The 18,563-nt window shown below is 41.7% G+C and overlaps 2 protein-coding genes across 2 annotated transcripts; both read right to left on the bottom strand.

Moving 5' to 3' along the window:
* Positions 1-1,363: 1,363 nt before the first annotated feature.
* On the bottom strand, positions 1,364-3,732 carry LOC133626343 (gamma-crystallin D-like). The gene is given in 2 exon segments (XM_062004524.1): positions 1,364-1,543; positions 3,610-3,732. Coding segments are annotated over 2 exon segments (303 nt in total).
* A 4,930-nt stretch (positions 3,733-8,662) lies between these two features.
* Positions 8,663-18,295, bottom strand: C11H2orf80 (chromosome 11 C2orf80 homolog). Its single transcript, XM_010201000.2, is given in 8 exon segments — positions 8,663-8,749; positions 9,454-9,578; positions 10,159-10,246; positions 15,919-15,996; positions 16,422-16,505; positions 16,648-16,725; positions 17,046-17,127; positions 18,255-18,295. Coding segments are annotated over 8 exon segments (663 nt in total).
* Positions 18,296-18,563: the final 268 nt, after the last annotated feature.

Genomic DNA, 18,563 nt, shown 5'->3' with positions numbered 1-18,563 from the left:
AAGGCTGGTGAGGATCACTAACAGGCTATTACTGTGTCATGTGAGCATGAAATAATGGCTAAATGAGGTCTCTGACATTAGCAAGTGGAGATGTGAGTTTTAAGCGGCCTACCTCACTTCCATAGAAGTTGCTTGGTTTTATTCAAGGACTCTTATCAGAATGTTTACTAGGCAAAGCAAAATTAAAGCCTACTATTTAAAGCCCAGATGAAGTGATTTAAAGTTTAACATATACTAGATAAGGTTGCAGAGTAGTAGTTCTGTGGTCTCTGTACTGCTTGCTCTTTCCAAGTCTCCAGCACCTGCTGAAGAGCAGTTGCCCAACTATGTCTGGAAAAAAAAAATCTAGACTCCATTACCCAAACGAGAAGAGGTATGTTAAGATGTGAGATCCTTTAACTGTGTTTTGTTAAATTTAATTTTGGCTCTCATTCATTATTGCACAGAGCACCTGCTGGCATAGGATTCAATTATGATTAGTAGGCATATACATAATGACTTTAATGATAATTAATGTTGCAATAGACTTTTTCTAGCACAACAAGATGTTGTTCTGTTTCTAATCCACACTGGTATGGCTATTTAATTCCTTATGCATGCAGAATAGCCTTTAAGTTGAGGGATTTGGCTCAATCTCCTGCTGTAGCACATCAGTGCAGGTCTGAAGTTAGTAGAAACAAGGCGATTGACCCCAGCTAAACATATAGTTTATGAAGTACAGGTTCATTAAAACATGTCATAGAAAGGTGGTGGGATTTAAGGATCTGGAAAAAAATCTGTCTTGAGGAACCACCTGGTATAAGATGCAAAGCTTCACTGAATTGGTGGTAATAACAGCAGCTTGTTTGCATGAAGAATTTGATGCTCAATACGGTGTTCACCTTGCTCTAAATTGTCTGCATCTTCCTGTCTTTTTTCTCCTCTGGTGGTACTTCACTGGATAGAACTGTTAATAAAGTATAGAGCTGCAATCAGTTCCTAGATCAAAACTTGGAAAACTGGGGAAAACTGAGATGAAAGAATCAGATCTCCTCCTATACTAACAGGGTTAGCAATATACAGATGGACCTTTAACAGTTATTTAAATTATGTACTTTGGAACAGATGGATAATTGTGAATAGTGTTCAAAGGATTCCCTCTCTCTACTTAAAATGTGAGAGAAACTGAATTGGCCTCTGGACTGAAAAACCCTAATTGTTTGTAGTACTGAAGGAAGGTTCGTTTGAACAAGGATTTTGAAATGCCTTTGCTATTTATTTAGCATGAGAGCAGTAACTCTATGCAAGTCAGCCAGCCTCTGCAAAGAGACAATTTTGACATTTACTGCACCTGAGTCCAGGAATCTTCCCTGTTCCCTGTGTTTCAGTAAATACTTCCTAATCCTGAAGTTGTGCATTTCACAGAGCCACCTGAAATATTGAGGCAACAGATCTTGGGGAGATGGATGTGGTCTAGGACTGATGAGCAATCATCAATCAGCTCCAGTATTTGGCCTCAGAGCTCCTTTTGTTCATAGAGCTGAATTTTGTGGGAAACAGAATTCTGCAGTGGCAAAAACAGCAAAAATATAGGAAATATAGAAATACAATTGATTCTGACATTTCAGCAAGGCTTTTTACGCCATCTCCCAGAACACCCTCATCAGAAAGCTCAGGCAGTGTGGGTTGGATGAGTGGATGGTAAGGTGGATCAGGAACTGGCTGAATGACAGAACCCAGAGGGTGGTGATCAGCAGAGCTGAGTCAACTTGGAGGCCTGTGGCCAGAGGAGTTCCACAGGGATCAGTTCTGGGGCCAGTCTTGTTCAACATCTTCATCAACAACCTGGATGAGGGGATAGAGTGTACCCTCAGCAAGTTCCCTGATGACACCAAACTGGGAGGACTGGCTGATTCCCCAGAAGGCTGTGCTGCCATTCAGCGGGATCTCGATTGGCTTGAGAGTTGGGCAGAGAGGAACCTCATGAGGTTCAACAAGGGCAAATGCAGAGTCCTGCACCTCGGGAGGAACAACCCCACACACCAGTACAGGCTGGGGATTGACCTGCTGGAGAGCAGCTCTGCAGAGAGAGACCTGGGAGTCCTGGTTGACAATAAACTAACCATGAGCCAGCAATGTGCCCTCATGGCCAAGAAGGCCAATGGCATCCTGGGATGCATCAAGAAGAGTGTGGCCAGCAGGTCGAGGGAGGTTCTGCTCCCTCTCTACTCTGCCCTGGAAAGGTCTTTACTGTGTCCAGTTCTGGACTCCTCAGCTCAAGAGGGACAGAGAACTTCTGGAGAGAGTCCAGCACAGGGCTACCAAGATGATCAGGAGATTGGAGCATCTTTCCTATGAGGAAAGGCTGCGGGAACTAGGGGGGGACCTCATTAATACAAATGTTTGAAAGATGGATGTCAAGGGAATGGGGCAGCACTTTTTTCTATAGTATCCAGTGACAGGACAAGGCGTAATGCTGGAACACAAAAAGTACCAATTAATCATAAGGCAAAATTATTTTACTTTGTGAGTGAGGGAGCCCTGGCACAGGCTGCCCAGGGAGGATGTGGAGTCTCCTTCTCTGGAGGTTTTCAAAATGCATCTGGATGTGTTCCTGTGTGACCTGATTGAGGTGAACCTATTTTTAGCAGGAGTTTGTACTAAATGATCTCTAAAGATCCCTTCCAATCCCTACCATTCTGTGATTCTGTGAAAAGGCAACTTTCTCAACTATTAGGTGCATTTCAGAGGAATTTTGTTCTATTCTGGAGATGGGATTGCAAAGAGATTCACCCTTTTGGAGCTAAGAGAGGAGGTTTAATTCTTACCCACGTAGAGGAGCTTAGGCGTGCCAGCAAATGGGTGTGATTACACATGTGGTAGGAGGTAAATGGAGGATACTTTATTGATTTGAAGAAATGGGATTTATAAGGACTCTACCTTGTGACAGTAGGAGAAAATGTATTTATGTTACTTTAGGATGTGGTGTTTACTTGTGACTAGACATGAATAATGTGGCCTTTTCAGATTTATGCTACTAAAAGACATTTACCATATTACTCCATACGCTCCCATTATATATTGGTGTGCAGTCAACTGCTATGTGGCAAACTGCTGAGCTAGGTGAAGCACAGGTGTGTGAAGCTGCTGGGGCTTATACTGTATAGTATACCTTAGTAAGCAAAGAAATACTTTAGCAATTATTCTTTGCCTAATTTTAACCAACACAGCTTCTATGTTAGGAAAGCCATATCCATTGCAAATCTCATTAATAGGTTCTTGTGCCATCGAATCCTAACATGGTACAGTCATGAGCAAATTGCATACATCAGCCCACAGCAGAACTTTGTATCAACTCACCCTGCTAGCCCTTCCCTGGGTGATGTAAAAGTACTCTTTATCTAGAAATAATCACTCAGCTTTCTTTTAGCAACTCCAAGATATGAACAGGCCTTGGAAATAGCACTGATGCTAAACAGATTATTTCCTTTATCTTCAGTGAAACCTTGCATTTCTTTACTGAACTTTGCCTGTCTCTTGACTTACTTGAAGGGACTATACAACTATATTCTTAAAGGATAAATTATACCCAATTTCTTAAACTGTGACATGCTGCCAAGCAGAACTCACCTGAAGACTTACATGGCAAGAGCTGATGGAGTCACAGGGACTGAACCACATCTGAAAGTCAGGATAGTGTCCCCTTTTAAAAAAATACTGTCATCCTGAGTAATTGGGGTTCTCATAAATCATCCAGCTGCCTTTTCCACATAGGACCACAGGCCAAAGTAGTCACTGGTCCATTCATAGCAGTGGCCCCAGAAGCTCTTGTCTTCATAACAAAGTGGTCGGCAAAATAAACATTTGCAAAGACTCATAGTCCATCCCAGTGTCTGTGTTGAAGCAGGGTACTGGCATACTGGGGCTTCCACCATTTTTGGCAGGTTGCTGAAGTGAGAGCTATGAGTAAACACTGTGATTGCTTTTATATAGCAGAGTCCTAATGCTGTACCTGCAAAAAGTAACACAAAAGGGCCCATACCAAGCTGTGGGGAGATCTCCTTATTTGTCAGTTGTAGTTATGCCATTTATTGCATTTATCATGAGAGACTTATTTTTCTGGGTTCTGGACTACAATTACTGATGCTATGTACAACTGTATTATTGTGTAACTGTGAAGTGGACTACACTTTCAGCTGATATCAACTGTTTTATGTGGTGCATCTGACCCAGTGGAGGATTTATGTATCAGAATGGTTCTTCTCAGAACATCCTTCACCTGAAAGTAGATCTGTAGCTCTCTTTCCCCACTCTTTTGATTACCTCTTGCCTAAATTTGTCCCATATAATTTTTTTTTCTTTTTTCATTTGTGAGGGCAGATGAAGCTTGCTTCAACTTCAAACTTTGACACCCACTTTATCCTGGCAGCAGGAAAAGTCTCCATCTCCCATGGTGGTGTTACCTTTTGCCTACTAATTCCTTGTATTGTGTTCAGACATGTTAGGAGGAAATAGTGATTAAAAGTTTTGGTCCCTTCCTGGTGTGTGGTTAACTGCTGCATCTCTGAAGACTAAAAAGACTGAAATCAAATGGTTCTTGTTAGATGTTTATCAGTGTATCTGAGTTATTGGCTAACATTGCAAATCAGTTTGTGTCCGTTCATTCTTTTTTTTCCCTTTGAAAGTCCGTTTTAAAAATTCAAAGGGAGCAAACTGCATTAAACTGAAGTTGCTTTCTGTCTGGAACCAGAAAGGATTGTTTTCTAATGCTAAACCAGAGCACTTTAACACTAAAGCACAGCTGCTAGGTTATAGGAAAATCTATTCCTCCATTTCAGAATCTCTCCTCTATTGTTTTTTTCTTTTTTGATTCAAGGCTGGAACAAACCTTGACTTGTTCTATTTTGATTATCATTTTCTTGCACCTAAATCTTAAGACTCTGAAAATAAACAGGTTCATGGAATATGCAAAGCTGGTTATACAAATGTCTTATATTGCCAGTGGGCGAGGCTTCAGATCAGAAGAAACTACTGCACTCCAAAACCAGATTTTTAATCTTATGTATTTGGGGAAACTCATTCAAGCATGTAAAGTTCTTGTCAACATGATTCATCAGTTAACTTGCCATGCAGATGAATCCCTGTGTAGATGTAATTTATTTAGAAGAGCTCTGTTTGCAACTACATAGTTGCCACTTCCAGTGGAACAAAGGAGTGTGGCTGTAAGGAGGGAGAGTAGGGCAAGGTTTGGGAGACCTAGTGGAGCACAGTTTTGCTTACAAGGTTTTCGCCAAAGAAAAGGGCTTTCAGTATTGTAACAAGAAGGGAAAGATAAGAGTGTCTTCTGGGGAAACAGACAGGGGGAATATGATACCTTCATTTTCACATCCTTTTAACTGTATCCTTATTAAATGGCAGATGCTAAGGTGTACTCACCATTTCCAAACAGGTTAGATACCTTCCTGTCCTATTCAGTATATTCAGCCCTATTCATCTAAGCTTTCTGAATTACCTCAGAGCACTTTCCTTCGTCCTGTTGGATTTCCTTGTCATGTTTGCTTGACTGTTGTACTTGGTTTGATTTATAATTGCTATTACTATAAGCACACTGTTCAGGGCATGATTTTTGCCTGGTATCTGGCTGGGTTGCTGACCTGGACTCAATGTCAATCGGCAGTGTAAGCATGCAAGAAATAATACAGAATGTTAGTGCAAATTTGTCACAGTACTTTAATGTCACATCTGACTCTATTTCAAAGTGTAATCCCTTGCGTACAGAATAATAGAATCCTTTAGACTGGAAAAGCCCATTAAGATAGAGTCCAACTGTATGGCAAACTCATGGGTAGATGTTTAGGATGACGAATGATGTAGAGAAACAGTTATTGCTGCATGGATTGCATGTGGGTTCTTTGAACAACAGATGTTAATGCAAGTACATGTGGATGGAAGGCCATAAAATCTAGCCATGAATGTCTTTGGCAATTTCACCACATACTTGCTTCACATAAGTGAACTATGTGTTTAGCACTGGCAGGAATACCTGTATGCAAGTACCTGGTAGATCACTTCCATAACAACACCTGACCTGCTGATAGTCTGTGCTGAATTTGGTAATTGGTGTTCTCTCTGAATCTGCTTTGCTGCTAACAAACTCCTTTCTGGAGCCAGTCTGGGCTAGTTCCTTTTTTGAGCACTTATAAACAGTCTTATGTATAGAAAGCTCAGTCTTTGAATCATGACTCCCCTCAAGGAGCCAGCATCTTTCATGTTGTTTCAGACAGATTGAGTAAAACTGAATCTCTCATGGCTTTGACTTGGTATTTGCTCTTGCTGCTGGCTGCCTCTTGAAGATACATAGTCCTATGCACTTCATGTGTTAGATTTTGTCCTAACAATTCTTTTCAGACCAGACTGGTTATATTTTTGGCTTACAGATGAACCGATCTCTCACACAAAACAGGTATTTGCCATTCCAATATGGATGCTAGATATTTCCACCTGACGTTTGACAAGGAACAAGTTCTTCACCTAAATGAATGAGAGTTTTCATGTTCAGACGCTAGCTAGCCAACAGGGGAAGGGGTAAGAAAGGGGCAGTTACTTTGAGCAGGAAACATTGTTTTATGCTCATTAGCATAACAAGATTTCTGTTGCTTACTCCTCTCAACTTATCTATAAAACCCAGGAAGTATTAGCCGAGGAAAACTGAAGACTATGGCAGTACTCTAACAGCAAAGACAGCACTGGAATAACACTGCTAATCACCGATTTGTTAAAGTCTTACTGTTTATTTTATTGCAGGTCAGTGAACAAAATCCAGTCATGGGATCTTAATCTCTCTCTCCAGCTATTTAATCTTAACCCTTGTCATTGTTCTCCTTCTCACGTGCTCAGCTGCAATATCCCCTCCTCCCATTTTGTAATGACCTCATTTCAAAGTACTATTTCTCCTTGCTTTGGCTTTCAAGAGGTCAGACTGATGCGGTTTGAGTTGAAACAAAATTAGTTCAGATCCTGGCACTGGCTGCAGTCTACAGCTCTACTGAATTTGTTTGCAAGAACAGAAGCCTCTGTCTAGAAGCTGATGAATGCTCTGAACTCCAGTAATGGGCCTATGCTTAATGTGACAAGGCAGACCTGTCCCATCAGTGAACACTAGTTCCTACACAGAGGTAGGAATTGTTAAATGAGATTGGATAGCTGCAGAAATCTCTCTTCCTGCAGAGTGAACTAACCAGGCCAAAACAGCTAATGCTGCAGAAATTTATGGCTAAAGAGTTCCCGTGTAAAGGAGGGTGAAGTCGCTGTTGATCTTAAGTTCTCTCTAGCTTTCTCATCTGACTACTTTGAATTTTGGCTAATATGCTTGGAAGGGAAGTGGGGACATACATAGTGCAGCTGAGAACTTGCATCTATATCAGCACAAAGGCTCACCAGTTAATCTGTAAATTCTGGATGTATCAAGGTGTGGTTAGGTCTTCACCCAAGGACAGCTCAGAATTTAAAGGACAAGCATTTACAGCAACTACATTTTATTTCAGACCGATTTTAACATGAAATTTGTGAAGTCTTGGTAAAAAAAAAAAAGGAAAAAAGCTATGAACCTGGTGAGCTGAGAGCAAGCTTTCAGTCCATTAGGACTTCTGAAAGACTCTTTGAGTCCCTGATTAAGTTTAACCATTCTGAGGATTTCTTGTGTAGGGCTTTTGGCATCTCCATAAGTAGGCTCAGTGACTGAGAATCAGTGGCAGAAGAGGAAAAACGGTTTTGCTTCACAAGTGTTTATTGTTTTTGCCTTTAGCAGATATTGTGCAATAGAGTACAGGACCATCTCCAAGGCATGAGTTAATGCAGCCGTACAATACTATGGATGAAGATCTATCTCCTGGCTATTTCTATCATTTTTATATGTAAAGAGACTCTAATGAATTCTCTTCCCCCCCCACCCAAGTCAGTGTTACACACCTCTCAGCCATGAACACTTCTAGTCCACTGAGCCCTGAAATGTCTATAGAATCAAGTAGAAAGAGTCCTATAGAAACACTCCCATAGTGTGTGCCCAGGCTTGCAGACAGCAGAAGTGAGGGACATAGAAGGAGAACGACGTGCACCCAACTCTTATCCCAAGGTACAGTTAGAACAAGGACGGGGGTTGTGGCAGCCTGTCTAGGAAATGGGGACTGTTCTTGAGCAGCACAGACATTACAGACCTACAAATGGGGAATGTAAGACAGGCTTCAGTGTTACACTGGCACTGCAGGGAAAGGCCTTTTCTTTAGCTGAGTCCTTTTGAGGAAATAAGAATGCAGGATGGTTAAAGGGGAGAGCTGAAGAAAACAGGATAACTCTGAGAGGGACAACCCTCACGTTACATGTGGGAAAGCTCATTCCTGCCCCAGTCTGGATCATATGTGGGACTTTCACAGCACTTTGGACAAGGTGTTAGACAAGGTATTGCACAGCACTCTGGACAGCACAGTACTCTGGACAAGGTGTCAAGACTCAATGTCTTGGATACAAGATATGAGGGGTAGGACAGAAGGAAAGACTGCTAAGATTTAAAAATAATAACCAAAAAAACCCAAAACCACAAGCCACGATTGTTTTACCAAAGCTAATGTAGAAGACATCAATTAGCTCACCTATAGCTAAGTGAGGTACATTGAAGTCTGAGTCTTTGTTATGTCTTTGGTTCCTTTGCATTCTTTACTTTTGAATCTGTTCCAGGCTTCTCTAGAGAGATTCCTTGTTCTGCTTCTGCAGCTCCCTGCAAGATGCAAATGTTAATAAGTGCAAGCACAGCATGTAGGTCTGAATCCATCAGGAGAGATGGGGACTGTGTGACAGATCAGTTGCCCTCTTGCTGTGTGACATGTGATGCACATTGAACTCAGGGCTGAGGGAGAGCTCCTTTACTTGTCAAATCCAGCCCTGCTGCTGGAGTGGTGTCTTAGCTCTCCTGCTCAGTGGAGCTGCAGCAAACAATGGGTTCTAGCAAATCCTAGACAAATAGAAAAGCAGACCCTTATTCATGTACATGCAAAGCTAATCCAGCGTTACCAGGTTCTTTATAAAGTCAGGTTTTCTGGTTTTTTGGGGGTTGTTTTTTAAATAATCTTCAATTGGTTTTTTGGTTTTGTTTTGTTTTGTTTTTTTTTTTAATCTGAAAGTGATGGTAGTGGATATGTGTGGCAAGAGTATTGGCCAGAAGAGTGCCTTCCATGTGTATGTTGAGTATTAATTGTGGCTGACTTTCCAGCTCGTGAGTGACACCTCCTGCCAAGGCATGATGTATTTGCCATGAAAGTCCAATTTAGGATTGACACTATGTTATAAATTAGCACTACTATAAAACATTCTAAAGAGTGCTGAGAAGGGCAGACAAGAAGGGCTGAAGGGCTTTATGAGCTCTGGGTGTCCTGAGGTGCTGCTCTAGCTGTGACAGTGCTGGTGTTGCAAAAACAATTTTACTGCCTTGAGTGAATTCTTCAGACCTGCTTTGTCCACTTGTTGCTTTCCTCTGCTGTCTTTTTTAGATTTTCTTGTTGAACAAAGGTTGGTCTTTTGATATGCCACTGCTGTCTGGCACTTGATGCCTGGGGAGAGAGAAAAAAACCTCACATCATCCTAGGCTTACAGAGTGCCACTAGGCAGGTTTACAGACTTTCTGCATGGGATCAGTTGCAATATATGGTTGGAAGTAAGATGTCCCAGCTTCAAATTCTCTAATGCTCCTGAAATTACTCCCATTTTTGCTGCCCTTGAAGAAGAAGCAAGGAAGGGAAGTGTGGCACTTTCACTGGCCACTAGCATAAAGGACCTTTGCCAAAAGTCATAGTACTAGACCAACCTTAAGAAAAATCAAGTGATTATCAGTTGTGAAGGCCGATTCTACTGGAAATGTATAATTTTATTGTTAACTTCAATTTGAGAAAAATGGTCATTTTACAACTATCATGAATTTCAAGAGCCTGAGCTAGACACTGTATCTAGGCTACAATGAGAAAATGACTGTACTTCCCCCTCAACAAGAGAACTGACACAGACACAGGTTTACACTATCCTTTCCAGGGGCAGCTGTTGGAGGCTGCAACTTGGTGGCTCTGCTGGGCCAGGTGCTGCTGCCCCTTGTCCCCTTACTGTGGCATTGTGGGAGTTGGGGTGAAATGTGCTCACTTTGCTTCCAGGCATGCTCTGCAGCTTCAGGGGCAGTCAGCATGGCAAATGGATGCATGGAGACCTTGGGAGGTTGAATCCAGTGGTCCTGGAAGAACAGCAATTCATAGATTAGTATGTCTGCAGAAACTGTGCCAAGCCAAATGGGCATACTCTTTTGTGGTCAGTGGAAAGTAATATAACTGCTTCAGAGGTCCTGATGGATAAATGAGCACAGATTTGTTGGTAGCTTTTTTCCTGGCTGCTTGACCCACTGAGCTTCTTGAAGTACTCATCCTTGCTGCCCAGACATTTCAGCTGTCCACACAATAGTGGCACTTCTGCATTTCACAGCTCTGTATATACTGGTGCAGCCTGGGGATCTTGGCCAGCCTGTGGCTGCTCAGCTGTTCACATGGCAACTCCTGAAATGTCTGTACAATGGGGTAAGAAACTGAGAAGTGTAAGGCAGTTGGGATAGCAACTGTTATATCCATTTTTGGCTAGGATGTCCCTTCTCATGAATCACAAATCTACTGGATTCTAAATCCCACTAGGATGTGACTTAGGCTTCCTAAATGTGTATCTTGGTAAATCTAGTGCTTGATTTTCAAGGACATCTAAGCCAGGGCTTCAAAAGGGACGGGGATAACAGGAATCTCCACCATTTTGCTTTGATGTGAGAGGGGGGCAGGGGGAGAAAAAAACAAACCAGAAGTTTAATTTTGAGATGGGCTGGATTCGAGTTCTTTTGAGTCTAGGACTCTAGAGGAGGCATAAGAGTTACTGTTACCGAGAGTTACTGTTAATGAAATGGAGATTTAACCTCTTAAGCTAATGAGAGCTTTGCAAAAATAGAGTACCCTTAGTTTCCAAATTCAGTAATGTATTTCTGTTCCTCTCTCATAGAGTGAAAAAGGTCTTAAACCCATGATTAAAATTTAGCAGAACTGTTGGATGAAATAGGAACTGGAGGTTCTGATAACAATGGTTTATCTTCCTCTTCAGTAACTTTTGTAACTTTGCTACTTCATGATCATGAAGAAAATATCCCTGAGTGTAATAAGGACAGGATCTTGGCAAATGCTCAGTAACATGAGATGAACAGAAAGACTGTTTCTGTTTTTTTCTTTCTCTTCTTGCATAACATCAGAATATAACTAAAAAAAAACCCCACTAAATCACCACCCCCAAAAAACCCAAAACAATCATGGGAAACAGCATGGGGAGCTGGAAAACTTCCAAGGAAAATATCACTCCTCTGCAGGGTATTGTGTGCACTCAAAATGGAGATTTCTAAAAACATCTTGGGTTGCAAACTCATAGAGAAAATGATTCCTGCCTGTAAGAAGCATGACAGTAAAATATGCAGTGTAATGTTCACAGCAAAAGGAGAGAGAGCTAATCCACACACTTACCCCCAGAAAGGAAGGGAAATGCCCTTTTGTGGCATCTAGTGGCATTCCTCGTTCTTAGCATGGGAAAATTCAACTAAGAGAGGTTATGGCCAAGGCTGTTCTGATGCCTGCTAAAGTGAGCTGTGGCCCTTTCTGGACACTGGGTGGCAGTCCATTATTAATATTACAGATAAGGATGACAGGTAAAAAAAAATAATAAAATGAACCTCACCAGAAACACTGTGAATTACATGTGAATCATATATTGTATTTTGATTACAATTCCACAGCAACTTGTAATGATTGCTTGGGAAACATCAGTAAAGTCCATGTTACTGAAAATCTATATATTCCTCTGAAAATAAGATGCATGTATAAAAATACTCTTTTATTAAATAGCTGGGCCATATAGGATAGTTTCTTGTGACTTGATTTATGAATTGAACCTGAATGTTATGAATATAACACCTCTCCTACCTTTAAAAGGACAAATATATGACTGAAGAGAGGCAGCTAGAGAAACTTGCTCTGAGACCCTTGGGAAGTGAGCAGTATCTCCTTGGATCTGCATAGCCTACTCCACATCCCTGGTAATTAGAGCACACTGGTGGGAATGCTTCTCTGCAAAGCACTACGTAGTCCAAAGGCCCAGGAGCTGGGTTACATCTTAGTATGATTGTGAGTAGAGGGACTGCTCTTTTCTTGCCACTCCTTGGCACTCTGTAAGGTAGAGGAGGAGGTGAATAGTTCAGCTTTGTGCTCTGTTCAAAGACAAGGCTGGAGGGAGCTAGTTTGCTATTAAAAGGAGGAAATTACTTGAATTTAAATTGGATTTTTTTTTTAAAGGTGTGGATATTATGGGATCCAAATGCATTGTGCCTTTATGCAGCAGGAGATTTCTTCCACTTTATTGCTCATAGCTAACCAGTCCAGGCTGGCAGAAGGGGCCAATAGCTTACCATTGCTATGGCCAAAGCTAGGAGTCACTGGTATCACTGAACCACCTCTTCTTTGGTGGACTCTCTCAGACCTAACTAAAAGGCAGAAGATGTCAAAACTGCAGGGTAGATTCTTCAAGGTGTGTGGAACTACCAATGATGAAAGCCTTTTAAGTATGTTTGAATGACACTTTAAGACTTAGAGCTAAGTGTAAGTATTAGTGTCAGGGCAGGATAGGATTGAAGAGCTTTAACTGGAGAAATCTGTGCAGAGCCAAGATGAGATCTGATCAGTAAAGCTGGAGTAAGTATCTCCTTTTTGTCTTCTGAAGGCTTCTTTTGTTTTTTTTATCCATCTGGTTGCTCAGTTACAGTTGCTGTATTTGTTTTGCATGGGCCCAATATAGTTTCCTTTTCTGGTAGCCTGGGGATAATTTTCAGCAGAGGTCCTACAGAGGAACAGCACAAAAGAGCCAAACAAGCTGCTTCTGCCCTTTGAAGAACAAAACTGTCTCCCCAAAGTCAGCTACTGAAAACAAACAGCTGTTATGTGTCTGTGCTTTCCTTGGACTAGGACTCTGTTTGCTTGACTTTGTCAAGCAGTCCCATGCCAGTGTGCAGGCCAGAAAAGAACCATGAGGTCTGTGGTCAGCTGGGCATTTAAGACAAAAAGATGCATGCCATTAAAAAGCCTTTACAAACCTCTAAACCTAGGAGCACATACTTAAAACATTCTAGCATGCAACAGGTGAATTTTTATACCGAAAATGGAACAAGGATTTTAGAAGTAACCCTTATGCTGCTAGATGTTTCTGGTCCCAGTGGTGGTGTAATGAGGGAAGCATCAAGAGGTCAAACACTTGAAGTTCAATATAGTAGGCACCTTCCTCAATGAGTCTCAACTTCTCTTGTTTTTTTATGGCTACATTCAGTCTGTCCCAATTCCTTCTGTGAGGTGATGGGTAGCAAAGGAGGTTGGGCTTGTGTGCAAACGGTTTCTGTCTGTGCTTTTGTCCCTGCAGGCCACAGCATGGAGAGGATGCCTCCTTCCAAGACCATGTCTCTCTTAATAGTCACCCTGCACATTTCTTTACATGTTCTCATGCCTCCTTCCCTAGTAGCTGCTGCTCTTTCTTAAATATGTTTGAAGAGAGGTGTCATGTGATCCTCTGGCTGAAGTTTTGGCTTACGCCTGGCTGCTTACATGGGTTTCTGAGTTGACTGGCAAAGGGCAGATTGTGGTCTCCTCCCATGTAGATCACCATTGGAGCGCTTGCTGCCTCGACTTTTGCCATTTATACCTAACACAGCACCCATGGGTGAACTTGTATGGAAGCGGTAAACTCTGCAATGTATGCCCAATACAAATAGAAAGGTATCTGAACTGGGATGAAGGAATTGGCCTGATGTCTAAAACTGTTCAGGTCTTACAAGCTCCCTAGGATAGGATGGATCATTCCACTTGGAGGTTTCATTCCTAAAGGGCAGGGATGTGACTTGTCTGGAAGGTCTTAAATAGTATCAGATTCCTTTGCTTATGTAAATACACTCTTAGAAGAAAAGCAGGAGGCACTGCAGCCTGTCTTGAAAGCTAATGAGATCCAAACAACTCTGGTGTAGGGGTTGACAGCAGGCCATTGCTGTCAGAGCACTCTGCCCAAGGAAACATAGCCTCCTTCTCTCTGGTGGCTTATTAACTGCAAATAATGACTCAGATTGTGCCACAAATGTATTAGGACAGAGATTAGATGACTTGCCCAAAGTCAAATAGTATAATCTAGTCTGCAAGTCAGGGTAATGTTACCTTTATATCTGCAATATATGAATGGCAAAACCTTGTGCAAGTTTTCTGTTACTATATTATGATTTGGTACAAAGGTGCTTTCAGACTCTACAGCATCTTTTCCCTGCAGGTGAACAAGTAACACAGATGACCTTGCAGTCACAGAGTTGCTGGTTTGTTCTAATCTGTGTGTCCACCTTTCATAGGACTGCAATGCACTGCAAGTAAAAATTGGCTTAGTGCTGTTATCTTACTCTCTTTCACAATGCAATAAAGGGATAATGTAGGGCTCTGATAGGTGCCATTTCTGATCCTTCACTAGGATCCAGAAAGGATTCCCAGAATGTAGATACTGTATCTCAGATAATGCCTCTATGCAGGAGTCAGAGTGCCCTTCTGACAGCTGTCTTCTGTAGACATTGCACTGATTGCACAAACCTGCCTGAACACAACCTCACATTAAGCTCTGCAGTGTTGTCACACTCTGCTAAGCAGCATACAAGATCTTAACCAAAAAACAATGGAGATACAGAAGACAGTCTCTGTCTTGCAGGGTTAAAGGTCTCTAGAAAAATTTAACATCTTTGGTTCCTCTGACAAATACTTTATCTAAGTCCTAGAGCACATTTTCTTTGCAGGGAGAATTAACTGTTTAAAAGGGAATATGAATCAAGGAGACCATGAAAGATCTGCAGAATCCTCACAAAAGAGGAGAGAAGAAAACCTGTAGCAAAGAGGTGGGCTGTGCAAGTAGAGTTTTACTTGTCTATACAGCTGCTTATAGGGTATATGGCTCCTTGGTGAGGCCAAGCAGTGCAAGGCAGCATCACAAGCCAGGAGCCAGCAAAGGTTAGGCCTTGTTCCCTGATGATTTCTGGTTTGAAACCTGAGTGCACTATGAAAGACGACTGGGTACGGACAAAGTGTACCTTTGGCAGCCAGAAAGTTAGTGCTTTCCCAAAAGAAAGCACTAACTTCAGATAAGTCACACTGTTGTACCTAGCCTGTGGTCTTGAATGCTACCTAAATGCTAGCTGAATATACTCTGCTGTAACAAGGAGATACATGAGAATTTATTGTAGGATGTTGCCAGTTATGATCTACATATCCTCAACTACTGCTGGTCTAACAGCTTTCCATGGAATGAAGTCCCTTTCTTTGTTAGTATGGGAGAGCTGTAATAAACAGTAGCTGCCATAATAGACCCCTACACAATATTATCTGCAAGCAATTAAGAGACATTCAAACCCCACCTGGATGAGTTCCTGTGTGACCTCTCTAGGTGGTCCTGCTCTGGCAGGGGAGCTGGACTAGATAATCTTTCAAGGTTCCTTCCAACCCTTCATATTCTGTGATTCTGTGAAACATGCTGCACTCTGCAGCTTTGACACACACCCTCAAGACTAGCAGCAGGAATTAAGTGTCCCATGGATAACTACAACTGTACATGGAGTCTTTACAACTTGAAATGATGCTGAAAGGCTACCCATAAGGCTCTAAGGCATAATGGCAGATGGGAATAATTCAACAGTGGTTACTCTGAGCAAGAAGATAAATAATCCATGTGTGGATTGCATTCCCAATGCACTACATGCTAGACCAGGCCACTACAGGTAGAAGAGATCTTTGCTCAGATCCCTTTTAGATATGCTGAAAAACTCACATTTACAGAGCTCTGACAGTGTGCTTCTGAGGGTCTCATGCTGTAAATCTCAAAGATCTCTTCAATAGGAATGTTGTTCTGTGAAGACAGGTAAAAAGAGAGGTTCAGAAGTGGTGTTCTTTAAAGTGAATGTATGAAATGCATCTCAAATCCCCTTCCTTTTGATCCCTATAACAGCCTTCACATGAGCTCCTAGTATTGCTTTACACTGCTAGTGCAAATCTGTCAAGATCTGGTCCTGAAATTTTCCCATTTTGCACTTGGATGAAACAAGGTAAGTGACCTATACACACGCATAGAGCCACCTACAGAAACGGCCTATTTTTTTGTTTTCTAAGGTTGAGCAAAACATAATGGCTACTTGATAAAAATGAGAGGGGTTTGCAATCTTTGCATTGCCTATATACTGTGCTTTCAATGAACAAAGCCATCCAAGGTACATGGAGTGTTTCTAAACAGGTGACACAGTACAAAAGTTACCATTATCCTTCTTGCCCTCTTACCATTATTATTCCAGCATATGAAGATAATATCATTGCTTCTCTCTCAATTCGGTTGGGATACGTGTATTGGTTGTGAGCTGCAAGGTTCCTGTATGGTGTTTTGAACAAGAAGACTATTAGCCTGGGATTACAAATGCAAAAACTATTCCTGGACTTGGTTCACTGCTTTTACTCCATTTTCCGAGTGGTTTAACCCAATGCAACAGCAGGGCCTTAGTTTTGCAATACTCACATTTTCTCTAGTCTGAGCATGCAAGTCACCTAGCCACAGTAAAGCAACACTGAAGGCTAAGTTGTAATGGACCTGGAAAGACAGAAGAACCTTATGTTTTGTTTTACTGCAATTGCTTGACTGAGAGGTTACAGAAATTCTCTTTGGTTAGTTGAACATTAGCAAGTTTTCCGTGGATAGACTTTGTCTTGATGAAAAATCATCAAAAACTTGAACTATCTTGTATACATAACACCTGGATGTTATTCACAGACAATCTCTTTAGATACTCATTTCAGTAATGAACTTTTATTGATCATTGTAATGATCAGGATTAAGCTGTACCAAACAGCCATCCTTCAGAGTTCTCTCAGTAGCCCTGCAGCACAGGAAGTAAATAGCCTGGGGCTTACCATGTCATCTAGAAGAGTAGGCTACCTTTGTCCTCTTGGATCAAATTCATTTTCTCGTAATCTGATGCCAACATAATCTACCCTTCAAGCAACAAAAGAATTCCAAGTTACATCAGGTTCTAAGCAATCTAGTGCACAAGAAATATAACAGATGACTCTAAAGCTAGTTCAAGACCAGACAAGTTTGCTGTGGTTCAGAGCTAGTAATCTGCATCACCGCTAATCTCAGCTTCCCTCAGAGCACACTGCCATTTTCCCCAAAGGCTCAAAAATATAGGAAGAGGTACAAATACTAATCAGGTATTTAAAGTCTTGAGAATCATTAAATGGTAGAGGTTGGAAGGGAACTTTAGAGATCACCTAGTCCAACCTCCCTGCTAAAGCAGGTCCACCTAAATCAGGTTGTACAGGAACCTGTCCAGGTGGGTTTTGAAAACCCCCAGAGAAGTAGACTCCACACTCTCCCAGGGCAGGCTGTGCCAGGGCTCCCTCACCCTCACAATAAAATAGTTTTTCCTTATGTTTAAGTGGAACTTTTTGTGTTCCAGCATCTTTTTATTAGCCCTTTTTCTACAAACTATCACTACATACAAAATGAAAAAAGGCTGTCCCAACCTCCTGACATCCACCATTTAGATATTTGTAAATATTAATGAGATCCCCCTGGAATCTCAGAAGGATTTCATTGTACAGCCCAGAAACTGAAAGAGATGCTTCACTTGTGCTTGTTCTTTTCATTCAGGGAAGGTGGTTTTTCCTCAGAAGAAGTACTATTGATCCACGCAAGCAGTCTCAAGGAAGGCAGACATAGGACTTGTATGAAATAGAAGGAACACTGTTTACATCCCCGAGGAGCTGCCTGCTGGGCACTCCTGCATCAAAGAGCATAAGATGCTGCTGCATGAACTAAGAGAGTCCTTACAGACAGCAGCTGCCTGACAAGCGAAGAACTCAGCGCCTCTCTGGTCACTCCCACCAACACAGAGCAAGTTCTAGGCTGTGCTGTTCCTGTCACATATGCAGCCAGGTGTCACACTGCAGACTGCATGCAAGAAAGTGAAGAGCATCTCAAAGGAAGTCTGTTCATACTTTCCAGCAGAGAAGATTAAATTTTTACAGTTGCCATCCAGCTAGGTTGTACAATCCTTTGCAATGAAAACAAGTCCATCTCAAATGCAATGAAGGCAGATGTGGGCAATTACTACTTACAAGAGTCTTTCAAGCTCTTTCTTCAGGCGTTTTCTTTCCATTCTCTAGCTGTCACTATAACATAAGCTCAAGGGATCTAGGAGAGAAAAGTGCACTCTCCCAAGTGTCTCTGTCAGTAAGCAAACATGAATCACAGAGTATGTGTACACTTGGATATGCCCTACAAAAACCTGGCCAAAACCATTTCCCAGGTAGGATTACAATAGAAGCTGAGAAAAATTTAAACAAGAAAGAAAAGAAAACATGCACAGTACTGCAAGTGGAGGGTAAGGAATTTGGTACTGGGAAATGGTCAGAATGAGCTCATTT

Source organism: Colius striatus, chromosome 11 (genome assembly GCF_028858725.1).
Source record: "Colius striatus isolate bColStr4 chromosome 11, bColStr4.1.hap1, whole genome shotgun sequence".
In the NCBI taxonomy this organism is placed as follows: domain Eukaryota; kingdom Metazoa; phylum Chordata; class Aves; order Coliiformes; family Coliidae; genus Colius; species Colius striatus.
The sequence above is the reverse complement of the archived record's forward strand: the minus strand, read 5'-3'. Positions and strand labels throughout refer to the sequence as shown.